Raw genomic sequence first — 15,373 nt, forward strand, 5'->3', positions numbered from 1 at the left:
TATGACTTTCAAAATGCAAAGTAGAGCTACCCTTTACAAAAACAAAAGTAATCACCCTTCAAAATTAAAGACCGGAGTGAAACTCAATGGCCTTACTAAAAAGTTTAAATAATAAATATAGTACTAAGTATTGTGACTTTTACAAATGGGAAGTCAAAACTAACTCTTTTTAAGTCTTTTAATTTTCTACCATGAGAGTACTTTTTACTTACCATTTACTTTTACATTTCAAACCAAATGTTTCTTAAGGTTTTTGAAATGAAGGAAAGACTGAACTAAGTCTTTTTAAGTCTTTTCATTTTCTACCATGAGAGTACTTGCTACTTACTCTTTACTTTTACATTTCAAACCAAATGTTTCTTAAGGTTTTTGAAACGAAGGAGAGAGTGACACCCGGATGCCCTCTCCTTTCTTTAAAAGTTTAAGCTCAATTATATATAGTATAGATTGTATGGGTAGCTCAAAATATTTAGACCTCCTCCTTCCTAGAAGGAGCACTATGATTATCTTTCTTAGCCGGCCACTCTTTGGGGTCACTATAGATAAAAGTACTCTTTGTAATCAAAGGATGTTCCCCTTTTTGGCTTTCTAAAAGAAACCCTTAGTATTGTGTTGGGTTAGGGAGACTTTCATTGTTTTCGGTGCATGATAGAGACTTACCTATCTTTCTTAGCCGGCCACTCTTTGGGGTCACTACACATAAAAATACTCTTTGTAATAAAAGGATGTTTCCCTTTTTGGCTTTTTAAAAGAAACCCTTAGTATTGTGTTGGGTTAGGGAGACTTTCATTGTTTTCAGTGCATGATGGAGACTTACCTTTTATTTCATATCCTCATATGTCTTTATTTTTCTTGCATTTGATTGTTTTAAAATGCTAAAGTGAAGCTTCACCTTGCATAATTTTAGTAAATTTTACACACACATTGGTTTTTTTTTTTTTTTTGCATTCTATTGTTTTAGAATGCTAAAGTGAAGTTTCACCTTGCATAATTCTAATAAATTATATACACACTCACACACATGGCTTTACATTTCTTGCATTTTATAGCTTGATTCTAATCAATGTTAACGCTCGAGAAAGTCTCTTTTACTAAGCAGCTGTTGCTAATCGAGTTTCCTCCTCACAAAGAAGCAAACCTGAAATACTAGCAAAAATTTTGAGATTTGCAAAAATTTTGGACGACACTCTCACATATTTCATCGGTTTTTCTTTCGTTTACCATGGTTTGTAGCTACCTAGTTTCGATTTCAATCGGCTTAAGACTACGCTGAGGCAATCCTTTTCCAAACATTGATACTAGTTTAATTCAACCTAATAATTTTATCACTTTCTTATTGTTTTTGAAAGCCGTCGTGACCCTTTCACTTGTTTCTCTTGCTTTTAGTACAATCCTCCCACAATCCTGTGAGCTTTTATGGCAAAATAGTGTGGGTAGTGAATGCATTGTCCAAATTCTCAGGAATCATATAAAGAGCCAGTTCACATGCGCGTGTGGCTACGAACATGTGTGCAACTTGTTGCAAACATTTCAGGTCCATGTATAGAGTTTTCAAAAATTTCTTGCAAACTTGTTGTGCAGTAGTTGCGAGCCCGCTCCTACCCTTGGAGGTGGAGCAAGAGTGCAACCATAGAAGAAGACAAATCCACAATCAAGAAATTTGGCAAAAAGCGTTGGGGTTTACTCTCGTTGGGTGTTTCTTCTCCCTTTTCAAAAAAAAAAAATCCCATCGCTCACCATCTCGCTACTGCACTTCGCTTCACATGTGAATCAAACGTTACCCGGCTCTACAGGTTGCTAACATGTTGGCAGCCCACCGGACACGTGAACTGGCTCAAAGTCTCACAATGGAAAGTGACTTTGGAGAGAATGTGCTTGTCCTAAACTAAAGATTTAAGTTAGAAACACTCTAGTTATTCAATGCACTGTTCGGGAAAAGTGTGCCTCAGCTTTGCCTTGAGCCGGTTGCAAAATCAAAGTAGCCGGTTGCGGGGAGGGCAAGAAGGAGAAAACTCCGCTTAAAATACATGGAAAATAGTGTAATTTTGCAGAAATATTGCTTAGTATTGTAAAATTTCCGATTCAGATTTGTCTTGGAAGGTTTTTTGTATGTTTGTGAAAATGATTTTTCGCGAACACTGATTCAGTGGCTCTAGTTGCAAAATAGAGCATATACCTTTTTCAAGAAGAGCTTGTCATGTGGTGTTACCTTTGGAGCTGTAGGGATCTAGTAGGGATCTAGTGTTGTTGGTGGTGAGATTATTTATTAGGAGGTGCGTATGTGATACACATGCTGTGCAAGAATCTTTATTGTTTACAAGAAAGAGGACTAGGTGTATAGACTTATACAAACCATCCCAAACAAGAGAACAACTATTTGTTGTTGCATTGTGCTCAAGGAGGGGGTTGAAGGATGCAATTGCTTTGTTTATATTGCGCTCTCTCTCTCTCTCTCTCTCTCTCTCTCTCTCTCTCTCTGACCTCCAAGTGCCCACTCTACCAAAGGCCTTAGGGCTTTTTCAAAGCTTTGGAGATTAGGAAATGATACATTTATATCATTTTTTGCTCTCAAATGCTAAATCAATCTCTCTCTCACTCTCTCTCGTGGTATCTTGATCTCGACCGGCCCACAGAGTTTGAGGGTTATACCCTAAAGTTTATACCCATTGTTTGGTTTCTCCTATGTACATGGGAGTTGATCCCTCAACCTCTTGGGCCCACTCACTCGGCTTTAAAACATTTCAGAGTCTAGAGGCCTCTTGGATTGCTCCGCCTACGGTCAACACTTAAAAAACGTTGTTCTCTCTCATTACATGGATATACGGTGTTCTCTCTCTCTCTCTCTCAAGTTTCAACCACATACATCCTGCATTGGCAATCTGGCAGCTTCACGTGGCTGGCTCTGGCCACCTTCCCAAACTCTCACACACAAACTCGCTACCATAGTTTCCTCTCTCTCTCTCTCTCTCTCTCTCTCTCTCTCTCTCTCTCTCTGCACACACACACAACACAACGCTGTGTGCGTGCGCGTGTGTGTGTGTGAGAGAGAGAGAGAGAGAGAGAGAAACAGAATTTAGAGTGATAATTGGGCTACCGGGAGATTGAGGGGGTGAGAGAGAGAGAGAGATCGAGTGTGTGTGCAGCTGGGTGTAATGGAGAGTTCGGTGAGAATGGGACCTCGTACACTTATGGCTCGCTCTGTACAGCCCAGAGGATGGAGATTTATTATTTTTGGTTATATAGAATATATAAGGCTTGGCGCAAACGTACTCGCAAGAGAGAGAGAGAGAGAGAGAGAGAGAGAGAGAGATTGAGTGTGCGCCACTGTGTGTGTGTGTGTGTGTGCAGATTGATGGGCGAATGGCGTGCGAGAGGTGGTTGAGACATGAGTAGCTTGTCAGCAGCCCACAAGTTGGGTAGTCAGGATTCAGGAGCCTCTTCCCCCTTGCCTTCTTGCACGCGAAATATTGCCCCCCCCCCCCCCACACACACACACACACACACACACACACACACACACACACAGAGGTAGTTGTCACCCATGTTAATCATACACCCTGCTTTAGCTATACTATATAAGCACACGCGTACACTTACTAATGTCCCTTCTTGCTGCTGCTTCTCTCTCTCTCTCTCTCTCTCTCTCTCTCTCTCTCTCTCTCTGCCTCTGCTTACACACTGTCAAAATGACTAATTTACATTCCCTTCCTCATAAACACAATAATGGGCCATCTATTCAGGTTGGGTTCTGCATCATCACTCTCACTAGCTTTTCACGTGTATAGATATACAACCTAGATCCAGTGTCAAAATACTGCCTCTCACATCATCAACGTAGTCATCATCGCTGCCACAGCCAGAGTCATGTCGATCCCGGCAGCATCAGCAATGAAGATGACAAGAATGAAGAGCTATGTGAAGAAGTGGCAAAGCCTTTCAAAAGTTGGTAAGGTGCACACATATTACGGGAGCTACGACATGGACATGGAAAACGATGACACCGACATGGAAACTTGCAATGTAGACAATGCCAACAGCGCAGCTGCAAGCTCGTCATTTAGCCAGGGCGGCCGCGGAAGCACTGTACCAGAGGGTTTTTCCGTCGTATTCGTAGGAAAGGCACGTCGGCGTTATGCTGTGCATGCAAGGCTCTTGCAACATCCTCTCTTCAAAGCATTGCAGCAGAGGTCAGAGACAAGTGGAATCAATCAAAGCTTAGGGATCACCTTAGGGTGTGAGGTGGTTTTGTTTGAGCACATGCTTTGGATGCTGGAGAGTGACGACCCAGCGCTGCAAAGCACAGACTCCATTCATGAGCTCGCGGAGCTTTACATGCCTAGCGATGGCTCCTCTATCAGTATGCTACATCTGTTGCGCCATGAAAATTAACGCTATTTGTCTTCTCCTAATGACCGAAACTGCCCTAAACAGCATCAAGAGATTGCAGATCGATCATCTCCTCTGATTGATTATAATTGGCACCAATTTAACGCTCCAGACTAACGTTGCCACGTGCAATCTTGATTCGTGCTAGAAATAACATGGTTTAGCTTGTAACTCAAGATTCTACCATAATTTTGTGCACTTGTTATTGTGTTCTATTTTCAGTATCAGACATAAAGTCATTCCATTTTCAGCCGTCCTTTAAAATCATTGTTGGTAAATTGGTCTCTGTCTCCCTCTTGTAACAACATCAAGTAACACCTAGCGACCCACCGATCGCGAAGAATGTGCTACACGAGAAGGAGCTTAGAAGTAGGAGATGCACCTCCACTTGTTCTACAAAACTCATAAAGCTTACCAAGATCTACAAGCTAGCCGCCACTTAGGAGATTGATTGTAGATCAATCCTAGGAGATCAATCTCCGTAGTAGCGGCTTGATTGTAGATCAAGCCACCAAGCGCACCATGATCTACAAGCAAGCACTATTTAAGAGAGATTGTAGATCAATCTCAAGGGATCAGTTTCCCTAGTAAGAGATTGATCTACAATCAATCTCCCAAGGAGAGGCACGCCGAAGGAGAGGTCATGGAGTGCCTCTCCTTGGGAAAGACAAGATCCAAAGCCTACTCAAAGTGTCTACATTGCATTGGCAAAGTCGAAGTGAGTAGAATTCTTAGCTTTGCATTTTTCAAGAAGATAATAGATCTGCAAAATAGTATGATTGTGCATATGTAATTTTCTAGTCACATCCAACTGCACATTCTCTACCAGGCTTGATAAATTGTTCTCTATCTCCCTCTTATAACAACACTAAGTAACACCTAACGGGAGCTAAGGATCCATCGACCATGACTCATGCTACATGAGAATGAGCTAAGAAATAGAGATGCACCTCCACTTGTCCTACAAGGGCCACCAAGCTTTTTTTTCTTTTTTTTGCAAAACTCACAATTGTGAGTGAATTATATTTATCAACCCAAATAATTACAAGGTCTTGTCATGCTTGTGTTGAGCCATGACGTCATCCAGGGACCATAATTTCATCGGCAGGGCAGCCATTCCACCGAACTCGTCCCCTTATCCTTGATACATAGGGTCCCTTATCATGTTCTTCTGAGATCTTTTAATTACCGATAGCCAAGATTTTCCCCCGTCCTATGCATGTCCTCTACTATCAACAAGGCACAAGTAGTCCTAGACCAATCCTCCAAGTGTTGCTTGCATCCGAGCGTCCATATTAGCACTTTGCTCTCTTGTATAATTTCTGCGAAGCTTGCCACTTCAAGACCTCCTTCAAACACGCGGCGGTTCCTTGTCTGCCATACATTCTGTAAGAAGACGTACCTGACGATTTGAGTGCTGATGAGGATAGTAGGACCACCTGAATTCTTCCATCCAAGGAAAAGATCAGTCTTGTAAAAACCAATTTCCATGTTCTTTGGACCCACTTACATATTTTTCCCTGTGAGGCCTTTGATAGTTGGGCAATCCTTGAAGAGGTGAGCCAGATCTTCACTAGCCAACCTGCATCCCAAGCATCGATCTGACCAATCCCTCTTTCCTAAATCTTCACCCACGTCGGTAGAGCACCCCAAATTACCTTCCACAAAAATACCTTCATGTGTTGCGGAACCTTTGGCTTCCAGATGTTCTTCATTACTTGCACCCACCTTTCCTCCGGCCATTGTTTTTTCCATATCTTGTTAACACTAGGTTGGTAATGGGACACTTTTATGTCCTGTTAAGTTACCATTTTCCTTGAATTATGTCAAGAGTTTCAAAATGGATTTTGAGGTGCTATATGTCTAGAAAGTTGTCTCATGAGCTGGAAAAAACTCGACATTTTTTTGGAATATCAATTCCATCTTTAACCTTGTCCTTGCACAACATTTCACAACCTAAACTATGTGAAAAAACGGGTCCTGTTTTTGGCTTTTTTCAACTTTTTGCAACTATACCACTCTAGAATTCATGTTTGTGAGGTCTATAATGCTAGAGAACTATCTTTAGTAGTCCTCAACATGTCCTGATGCTTCTAGAGAGAAATAAATGTTAAAGTTGTAAGTTATGACCAAATTACAAAAATTGTCAAATCCTGTTTTTTAGCCAATTTTAGCTCTTCTATGGATTTTTTGGTGGCTTTCATGATATCCAAATGCAGTTTTGATTTTCTATGTCTCATATTGTAACATAAAGCTAATATTCCTTGAGTTTTGGGGCACCTAATACCCTATTTTGCATAGTAGACAACGATGGTTGATTTTTTCAATTATAGAAGAAAACGAAACATTCTAGTATATCAAGTGTAGCTTTTTCAATATTGTTAGTTTCTTGTGACAACTACATGCATTTTGTAGGTAGTAATCATATCTAGTAATAAGGATCAAATTGGGCTAGATATTGAATAGTTTCTATGGGATTCTACAACTCATAATGTTGAACCCAATTTTTTCATGTTTGCTGTATTTAGCACTTCATCTTTGTCCCCAAGATTCCCCTTGGTAAGAGATGTATTATTCTTTTGACATGCTCCATGGCTCCTTATGAACCTAAGGGACAATAGGGAACCAAGAAAACATGCATATATTATTTGTATTGAGCGTGGCTATAGAAACTTTGATGATAGGTTTGCAGAATGGTAAAAATTCAACTTTTTTGTACCTATTTCTTTTGGCAAAACAAAAAATAGTGAGTGAGAAGCAATCATATGTTCTGATCACCAACCCATTGACGTTAACTAGGGAATTTATCTCAAATCCTACAAAAATCCCTAATCTTATTTTTATGCAACAAAACATAAGAAATGACTGTTTTGATGAAAATGTACTGGTCCATCAACTTTGGAGGCTTGGTGTGACCAGAAGATGAGAAATTTTACAAGTTTCTTATATTTTCCATGTGTAGTAGGCCTTGAACTATAACCTCATGAAAGGATTTTACAAAATGAGTGGATCTACTATGGTTTTGGAGGTTTTTTTCAAAACCCTGAAAGGACACTTTTATGTCCTATTAGGTTACCAACCTAGTGTTAAGGGGGCTAGACCAATTCTTCTTATGCATCATTCTCTGGTAAATGTCTTTAGGATGGGGTTTCCAGAAGAGACTGCTTCCGGGCCATTTCTAGGCATTCCAAGGGCCACCAAGCTTAACAAGATCTACAAGCAAGCCGCCACCACGGAGATTTATTGTAGATAAATCATGCAGCTAGTGGTGGCTTGATCTACAAGCTTACCGAGATCTACAAGCAAGCCACCCCTTGGGAGAGACTGCTAAATGAAGATCTAAAACTTAGGGAGAGTGTCTACATTGCACCAATTATGAACAAGCTAAAGAGGGTGAAAACAACCCAACCAACTGTTCCATGAAAATGGCCTCCTAAGCTAGATCATTAGGAAGGGAATGGGGTATAGGAGGGCCTCTTTATTTGCCATGGGATTAAAAATGAGATTAAGGAATGAGCAAATGGGGGACTACCATGTGGACTAAAATGGTGGGTGTGGCAAGCTCTAAAAGTAAGTGGTCAAACTTATAGGCCTAGAGGTGGAGGGCTCTTTTCTTTATTAATGAAATGAGAAAATAAGAAAGTTTGAACCTTTCTCCATAAAGCTAGGGTAAAAACCCACTCTTTCTTTCTCTCTCTAGAGGCTATTGACCCCCCCCCTCCCTCCCTAAAAAGGGGTCTTTCAAAAAATGTGATGACATTCTCTCTCTCCTCTTTACTCTCTCTAAGGTTGCTTCATCTACTCTCTCTCTCTCTCTCTCTCTCTCTCTCTCTCTCTCTATGAGACCTACGTCTCCTTCTTCAAGCCCACTTTTCCCTCCAAATACCTCTTGCAACAGAGGTTTGAAACCTCCCTTCTCCATTGATCACTCAGCCTCACCTTCCACACCTCTACATAAATTTGTAGATCTATAGCATTGGATATTTCTACGGTATCTTTATAAACACCTCCCTTCTCCATTGATCACTCAGTCTCACCTTCACACCTCTATGGAAAGCTACAGATCTGCAACACGATTGCTTCTGGAGTATCTTCATTGACACCTTCTTTGGTCCTTCTTCCTCATCTAGGAGTGAAAATGAGACTAATCACTCAACCTCACCTTCAAACCTCTATAGGAAGGTATAGATCTGAAGCAGTAGCTGCTTCTTGAGTATCTTCATCAACACCTTCCTCGGTCCTTGTTCCTCATCTAGATCCAAAATTATCTACCCTCACTCATCCACATCATTTTGGCGATTTGGCATTGGAGCATTGTTGGGTAAGATTATTAGGCTTCTTCAGCATATGTGTTGGTAAGAACGGTGAGCTTCATTCCTAATTCCAATGTTCTCGTATCTTTGCTCACTCAACATACTAGTTTTTGTTTCCATCTTGCATGTAGAGATTTGTAGCAGTGTCATTATATGTCTTTGTATACATCTTAGCATTTCTTGGTATGCCACACTAATAAAAATTGTGTATATGAACTAATTTTCATTTTTGTCATAGCATGTGTTGCATTGCTTCCATGGCTTCTTTGGGTGCTTGTCAACGTGAGAGTTTTATTGACTCAATAAGTTGCAACAATGTGCAAGACGATAGCGGTTCTTTGCTTGCTATCATGACTGCAAATTCTTTATGTGGGTGAAAATGCAGCTAAGTTCATGCAGTTTACACAAGGTATCAAGCAAACATATGGCTTCTCTGACACATCATTGGAAGGGGAAGATCATGGGTTTTAAGCAAACTCGAGATGGCAAGTGTCTAACAAAGGTACAACATGTGTATATAACTTCTTTGTTGGTGATTAATATGTCTTTGCCTCAACCTAGGTTTCTTGAAAATTGTACATGTTCTGTCTCTATTTACATGTTTTGGATTGTACCATTTATGCTTTTACCTCTTAGGTTACTATGCATAATTTGTTGTGTTTTCCTTTCATACATTTTTCCATCTAACTTTGCACAGTGGGAGTCAATGGAATCTTTTACATGCGGCTTGGAAGCTATCCATGTGGATCTTAGCAAGCTTTTATATGCAGAGAGTAGCAGAGTGTTTATCTTGAGAGCTTCCCTAACAAGAGAGATTCTTCTATGGCCACACTTATGCCACATCAAATGCTCTATTACTGGTGAAAATTGGTATATAGATACCATATTGCAAAGCAAGGCTTGTCAATGAAATTTCCATACAGAAGATGGGAGCAAACAATGGGAGTATGGGAGGCGCTCAACTCCAGTATTGTTTTTCAAGAGATTGTAGACATTCAAATATTCCCCCACACTGATATTGTGCCGAATAGTTGCGTCAATGATGACTAGCACATTAGCAATCTTTGCAAGTACCTCAATCCTTGAATAGTATTCTTTTTGTGTGAATAGCAACATTATAAGGTCTAGAAAAGAGAAGGTTTTTACTTGTAGTAGGGACATCTCATTCCCCGTGATGTATCATTGTACAAGCTCAAACACAGGGCCTTATCTTAATGGAAATTTTGTTTTACATCCGTGCTATGTGCATGACTATTGATTGTAAAGTTTAATTTAAGTTCTTTTAATCTTTAATTCAATTTTATAGGTGTGATTATTTTGGTATTTCATGATTTTTCGAGTTTTGAGCATTTCAACGTTAAAAGTAATTAAGTCTTAGAAAATTGCATCTAAGAGTTGTATTATTGTGCAAGTGCACAAGTTAAGTTCTCTATTTATCTTCTTCACAACAAAATAATTTAAAACTCATTTTTTAGTAATTAAGTGAATTATAAGCAGTGTTACATGGAGGCACACATGTGTGAATATGAAATCGTTTTAAAGGACTTACACCATGTGATTGTTGATTGATTTTCAAAAGCATATGTACAAATCTAACAAGAATTTTTTATATTGCCTATTGAAATTTGTCAAAGGTCTTGCTAAGAGGGAGTACAAGGTAGATGATCACAATGGCCTCATTGACTTGGGCATGGGGTGTAAAGGTATCCAATTTCTTAATTGGGACATGGGCCTAGCTTTGCTAGTGGTTAAGGACACGGAGAGAAATAAGAACAAAGGAAAAAGCATGAGGAGAGACAGGGAGGTTGAAGATATAAGTGAGCATGAAGAGGCCACAATGAAGCTTCTTCTCCTACATTACTCTAACCTGACGAACAACATAAATTAAGTACTAGATGGAGATGAGGTGATAGAGGAGGTTGTAGACATCCATCTACTCACTTTGCAGGAAATGGTGATAAAGGGTCATCAATTTCTTTTTTTCAACAATATTTTCAAAGATTGTTGGACTTTGGTAGTATAAGCAAAATTCTTAATTATATTCTTCTTCCTCTTTTAAACTTTCTTTGGCATGGTCACTAAGGGTCTCGTCTTGTGTACCCTCTTTGTAAGAAGTCTACTTATCTAAGAAAACGGGGTTACTTGGAAAACAATTCAGAAGAATGTGTTGCGTTCCGGACTTAGTGTCATAAAATCTAATATCTAACCAACCCAATTTATTTACTCATATTAAATAATCACTTAATGTGGGAGAATAAACGGGAACAAGGGTTAGGATATAGACATGTGCTTATAGATCTATCTCAACACAGGGCCCATGATAAAGGGGCCCAAATGAGAGATGGTCTGTCAAAGAGCAAGGCTAACCAATGGAGCTTAAAGACCTTAGGGTTTGCTTCATTGAAGACCTCCAAAGTTTAGTGTTAAAAGGTCCTTTAACCTTAGGTAAGCTAGGGCTGAGCTTGAGGTGGGAACACGGCCCAAGCTTAAGGTGCTTGAGGTGCTTGTCGTGCTTGATGACTAAGGTTCTTGTCGCACTACAAGAGGCTATTCATATTAGCGACACTCACACAGCGACGCTCAAAAAAAAAATTCCCAGCGTCGCTATGAGCGTCGCAAATTTCTTTGTAAATTTGCGACGCTCATAGCAACGCTCAAAGCGACGCCGGCTGGGCTAAAAAAATAACAGAGCGCGCCCAAAAACTCAGATCTCAGATCTGAGTTTTTCGGCGCCCTCAAGCAAGGAGCAGGTAACTCTCTCCCTCTCTCTCTCTCTCTCTCTCTCTCTCTCTCTCTCTCTCTTTTCTTCTCCACACACACACACACACACACACACGAGGAGAGGAAGGAGAGCCAGGTATGCTCCTTCCCTCTCCTCATTCTCATGTTCCCTTCCCCTCTTTCTCTCTCCCTCTCTCTCTCTCTCTCTCACACACACACATACACACACACACATAGTGTTTTTGAGAGAGAGAGAGAGAGAGAGAGAGAGAGAGAGAGAGAGAGAGAGAGAGTACAAACATAAACAAAAACGCACACACACATACATAAACAAAGAATGCACACACACATTGAGAGAGGAAAAGAGAGAGAGAGAGAGAGAGCATGCATAAACAAAAAACGCACGCATTGAGAGAGGAAAAGAGAGAGAGAACATGCATAAACAAAAAACGCACACATTGAGAGAGGAAAAGAGAGAGAAAACATGCATACGATCCAAAAAAACGCACACACATTGAGAGAGAAAGAGAGAGAAACTAATTTAACATCGTAGGAAACTAATTAAAATTAAAAGACCTAAAGATCTAGCCGACGAGGAGTTGAACTCAAGACCTATTATTCAAGAGGGAAATGGCATAATCAATCTATCATACTTGGCATGGGTGATAGAAAGATTATACCATTTATCTCTTTTTATTGGCACACACATCCACACACGCGCACACACACAAGAAGAAGAGAGTTATAACGTCGTAGGAAACTATCCTAAAAGACGTTAAAGATTAGGTTAGATGTAGACTTACGTTAAATTAGATTTAGGTTTATTTAAGTTAAATTAGATTAGATTTAGGTTTATTTTTAATTAGATTTACGTTTATTTACGCTAGATTTAGATTTACGTTATATTAGATTAGATTTAGGTCTCCATAGACTGCGATGCCTGCATGAAGCGGGTGAAGAAAGCCCTCAATGGAATATAGGGTATTGCTGCCTTCACTCATGGTGGGCTCCGTCGATCCAAAAGTACTGGTGAAATGTCTTCAGAAGATAGGGAAGAAGGTGGATCTTCAGGGCGGCAAGAGTCACTACATCCCCGACACAATGACCATCTAGACAACCTCTAGTCATTCAACAGCAACTTCAAAGTTAGTAACAAGAGCAAGAACGGTCTAAAGGGCCAATTGCTGTCGTCAGATGTGGATGGAGATGAGGCAGCGTCACCGCCGGAAGTTAACTCTCACATCTTTAGTGATGAGAATGCCAACTCTTGCCGAGTTATGTGAAAAATTATGTGTTAAATCAGTTTTAAGGTTCTTATAATCCCTGTTAGTTTAGTTCTTTGTTATATTAGATTAGACTTAGGTTTATTTAGGTTTACCCCCCCACACACACACACACACACAAGAAGAAGAGAGTTTTAACGTCGTAGGAAACTATCCCAAAAGACGTTAAAGATTAGGTTAGATGTAGACTTACGTTAAATTAGATTTAGGTTTATTTTTAGTTAGATTTACGTTTATTTAGATTTACGCTTATTTACGTTAGATCGAGTCCACGCAAGAATTACTTACGGTTTAGGGTTTAGAGTTAGACGAACAGTGAAAAGATCTACTGTGAAAAGATGTTAAGATGCTGTGAAGTGCTACAGCTAGAGAAGAGGCAAAGGGGTTTTGTCCACTACATGCAGTATCATGTAGACGTGGGTCTGTAGATTTCTTGTACCCACAAATATAGGTATTGACCAATAAAGACGAGATTATAACCCTGTGGTTCTGATCTCCGTGCACCTCTAGACCGAGGTGTGCGGGGATTGGACATGACTAGAGAATGTGAGGTAAAGAGAGAGAGAGAGAGAGAGAGAGAGAGAGAGAGAGAGAGAGAGAGAGAGAGAGAGAGAGAGAGAGAGATAAGACGAAGAATGCCAATAGAATATTAAATTTGTTGTCCAGGTTATAAGATTTTTATCCTCATTATGAGTAGTGACGAGGATGTGGGACCGTCCAACCGAAACACCTATCTCTCAACGAGGGTCTTATGTCCTTGTAATCAATGCAAGCATGCTGTGCGACGGACAAGACGTGTTTCTTTGCAGCACGTTCGCGAATTTGGCGAGTTCGATCCATCTATTATAGATCGAGTTGTTGCCAACTATAACTCGTCGGACTCTGACGCTGGCCAACAAGCAGCAATCTTGGAACCCAATAGACGTGTTCGCAGGCGCTTTGGTCAAGCAGCATATGTGAGGCCACAAGATGTACCCTCTGACAGCTCGGGGGATGATCATGCAGAGCACATTCCCAACGAGGCAATGTTTGAGCCCGAGATTGATGAAATGATCGAGACGATCATGGATTCAGAAAGGCTTATCTATGATGATATGAAAAGTGAAGCCGATACGCCATTGTATAATGGAGCACGTATGTCTAGAGTGAAAGCACTCCTGGTTCTTCTCAACATGCACACAAAGTTTGGATGGAGTGACACTAGCGTCACAGCGCTTTTCAGGTGATCTATTACAATTAGTTTACTTTAATAAAACTCTAAATGTATAATGATCTGATAGATTTTTACACGATTGTATCGTATTTTTATGTTGTGTAGATTTCTTAAAGAGCACATACTACCAGCTGACAATGTGATGCCAGATTCCCGAGATGAAGCAAGAAAGATTTTGCGAAACTTGGGGATGGATTACAATTCTATCCACACTTGTCCTAATGACTGCATTCTTTTCAGAGGGGAATACATAGACATGGAGAAGTGTCCGAAATGTGATTCCGAAAGATATCGAGTAGATCTCCACGGGACAAAAATTCCACAAAAGGTTTTGCGACATTTTCCTCTGCTTCCTCGCATCAAGCATTTCTTCGAATGTAAGTCCATGGCCGCCCTAGCATCATGGCATGAGGAGAATAAATCTTCGGATGGTGTGCTATGAATTCCTGCAGATTGCGCAGCCTGGAAACATATAGATGGAACATGGTCGGATTTTGCCAGGGAAGCTCGAAATTTGCGCTTAGGCCTGGCTATGGATGGCATAAATCCATTTGGTCAAAGATCAACATCTTACAGTGTATGGCCCGTTGTCATCATCAACTACAACATTCCCCCGTGGTTGACTACGAAGAAGGGGCACCTATGGCTAAGCTTGATTGTGCCAGGGCGATATAAAGTGGGGAATATGGATGTGTATCTTCGTCCACTATTGGAAGAGCTACAACAATTGTGGATTGGCATAGAGGTGGTGGATATGAGCCGACACACAGGACGACGGAATGCTTTGATCAGAGGCATTCTAATGTGGACCATGCATGACTATCCCGGGCTAACAGAATGCTCAGGTGATCTATTGACACTCCTCACTCAGACACTGTAAATCTTGTTTTTTCCCATAGTTGATCTATTATCATGTGTATACATGCAGGGCTTCAAACAAGCGGATACAGAGCATGTGTCACATGTGGACCTAGACTGAATGCACGTAGGGCGCCCTCACTCAAGAAGCAAATCTACGAAGGTCATCAAGCGTATCTTCCAGAGAATCATGTGTTACGCGACGGCTTTTTGGGAAGAGAGCCACCAAGGATGTCTGCACAAGCATGGTTAGAGCAGAAGGAGATGTGCGATGACGGATTGCCTCCAGGGATGAAGAGATTATCTCTATGGTACGAGTTACCATACTGGCCCCGACTCATGATCAATCACTTGCTCGATCCAATGCACATATTCAAGAATGTGGGTAATCTACTATGGGACCATCTGACCGGCAAGAAAGATACTTTGGGAGCCAGAGTTGACCTTAGAAATGTGGATCGTATGGAGCAATATTGGCCGCAAACAGCGTCTGATGGATCGATAAAACTCCCTAAAGCACCATGGATTTTCACAGGAGCCCAAGAACGCAAAGTAAAAGAGACCATTCGATCTTTGCGGACCCCCACTGGCGTAATGCA

General features: G+C 40.7%; 1 protein-coding gene across 1 annotated transcript; it reads left to right on the forward strand.

Annotated features, from left to right (window-relative positions):
• The first annotated feature begins 2,889 nt into the window (after positions 1-2,889).
• On the forward strand, positions 2,890-4,627 carry LOC147451861 (auxin-responsive protein SAUR78-like). The gene has a single exon (XM_086518843.1). The coding sequence runs from the start codon at positions 3,865-3,867 to the stop codon at positions 4,387-4,389; it is 525 nt and encodes a 174-aa protein (XP_086374969.1). The 5' UTR covers positions 2,890-3,864; the 3' UTR covers positions 4,390-4,627.
• The last annotated feature ends 10,746 nt before the right edge of the window (positions 4,628-15,373 follow it).

This window comes from Adiantum capillus-veneris, chromosome 8 (assembly GCF_014529385.1).
Source record: "Adiantum capillus-veneris isolate H3 chromosome 8, ASM1452938v2, whole genome shotgun sequence".
Taxonomy (NCBI): Eukaryota; Viridiplantae; Streptophyta; class Polypodiopsida; order Polypodiales; family Pteridaceae; genus Adiantum; species Adiantum capillus-veneris.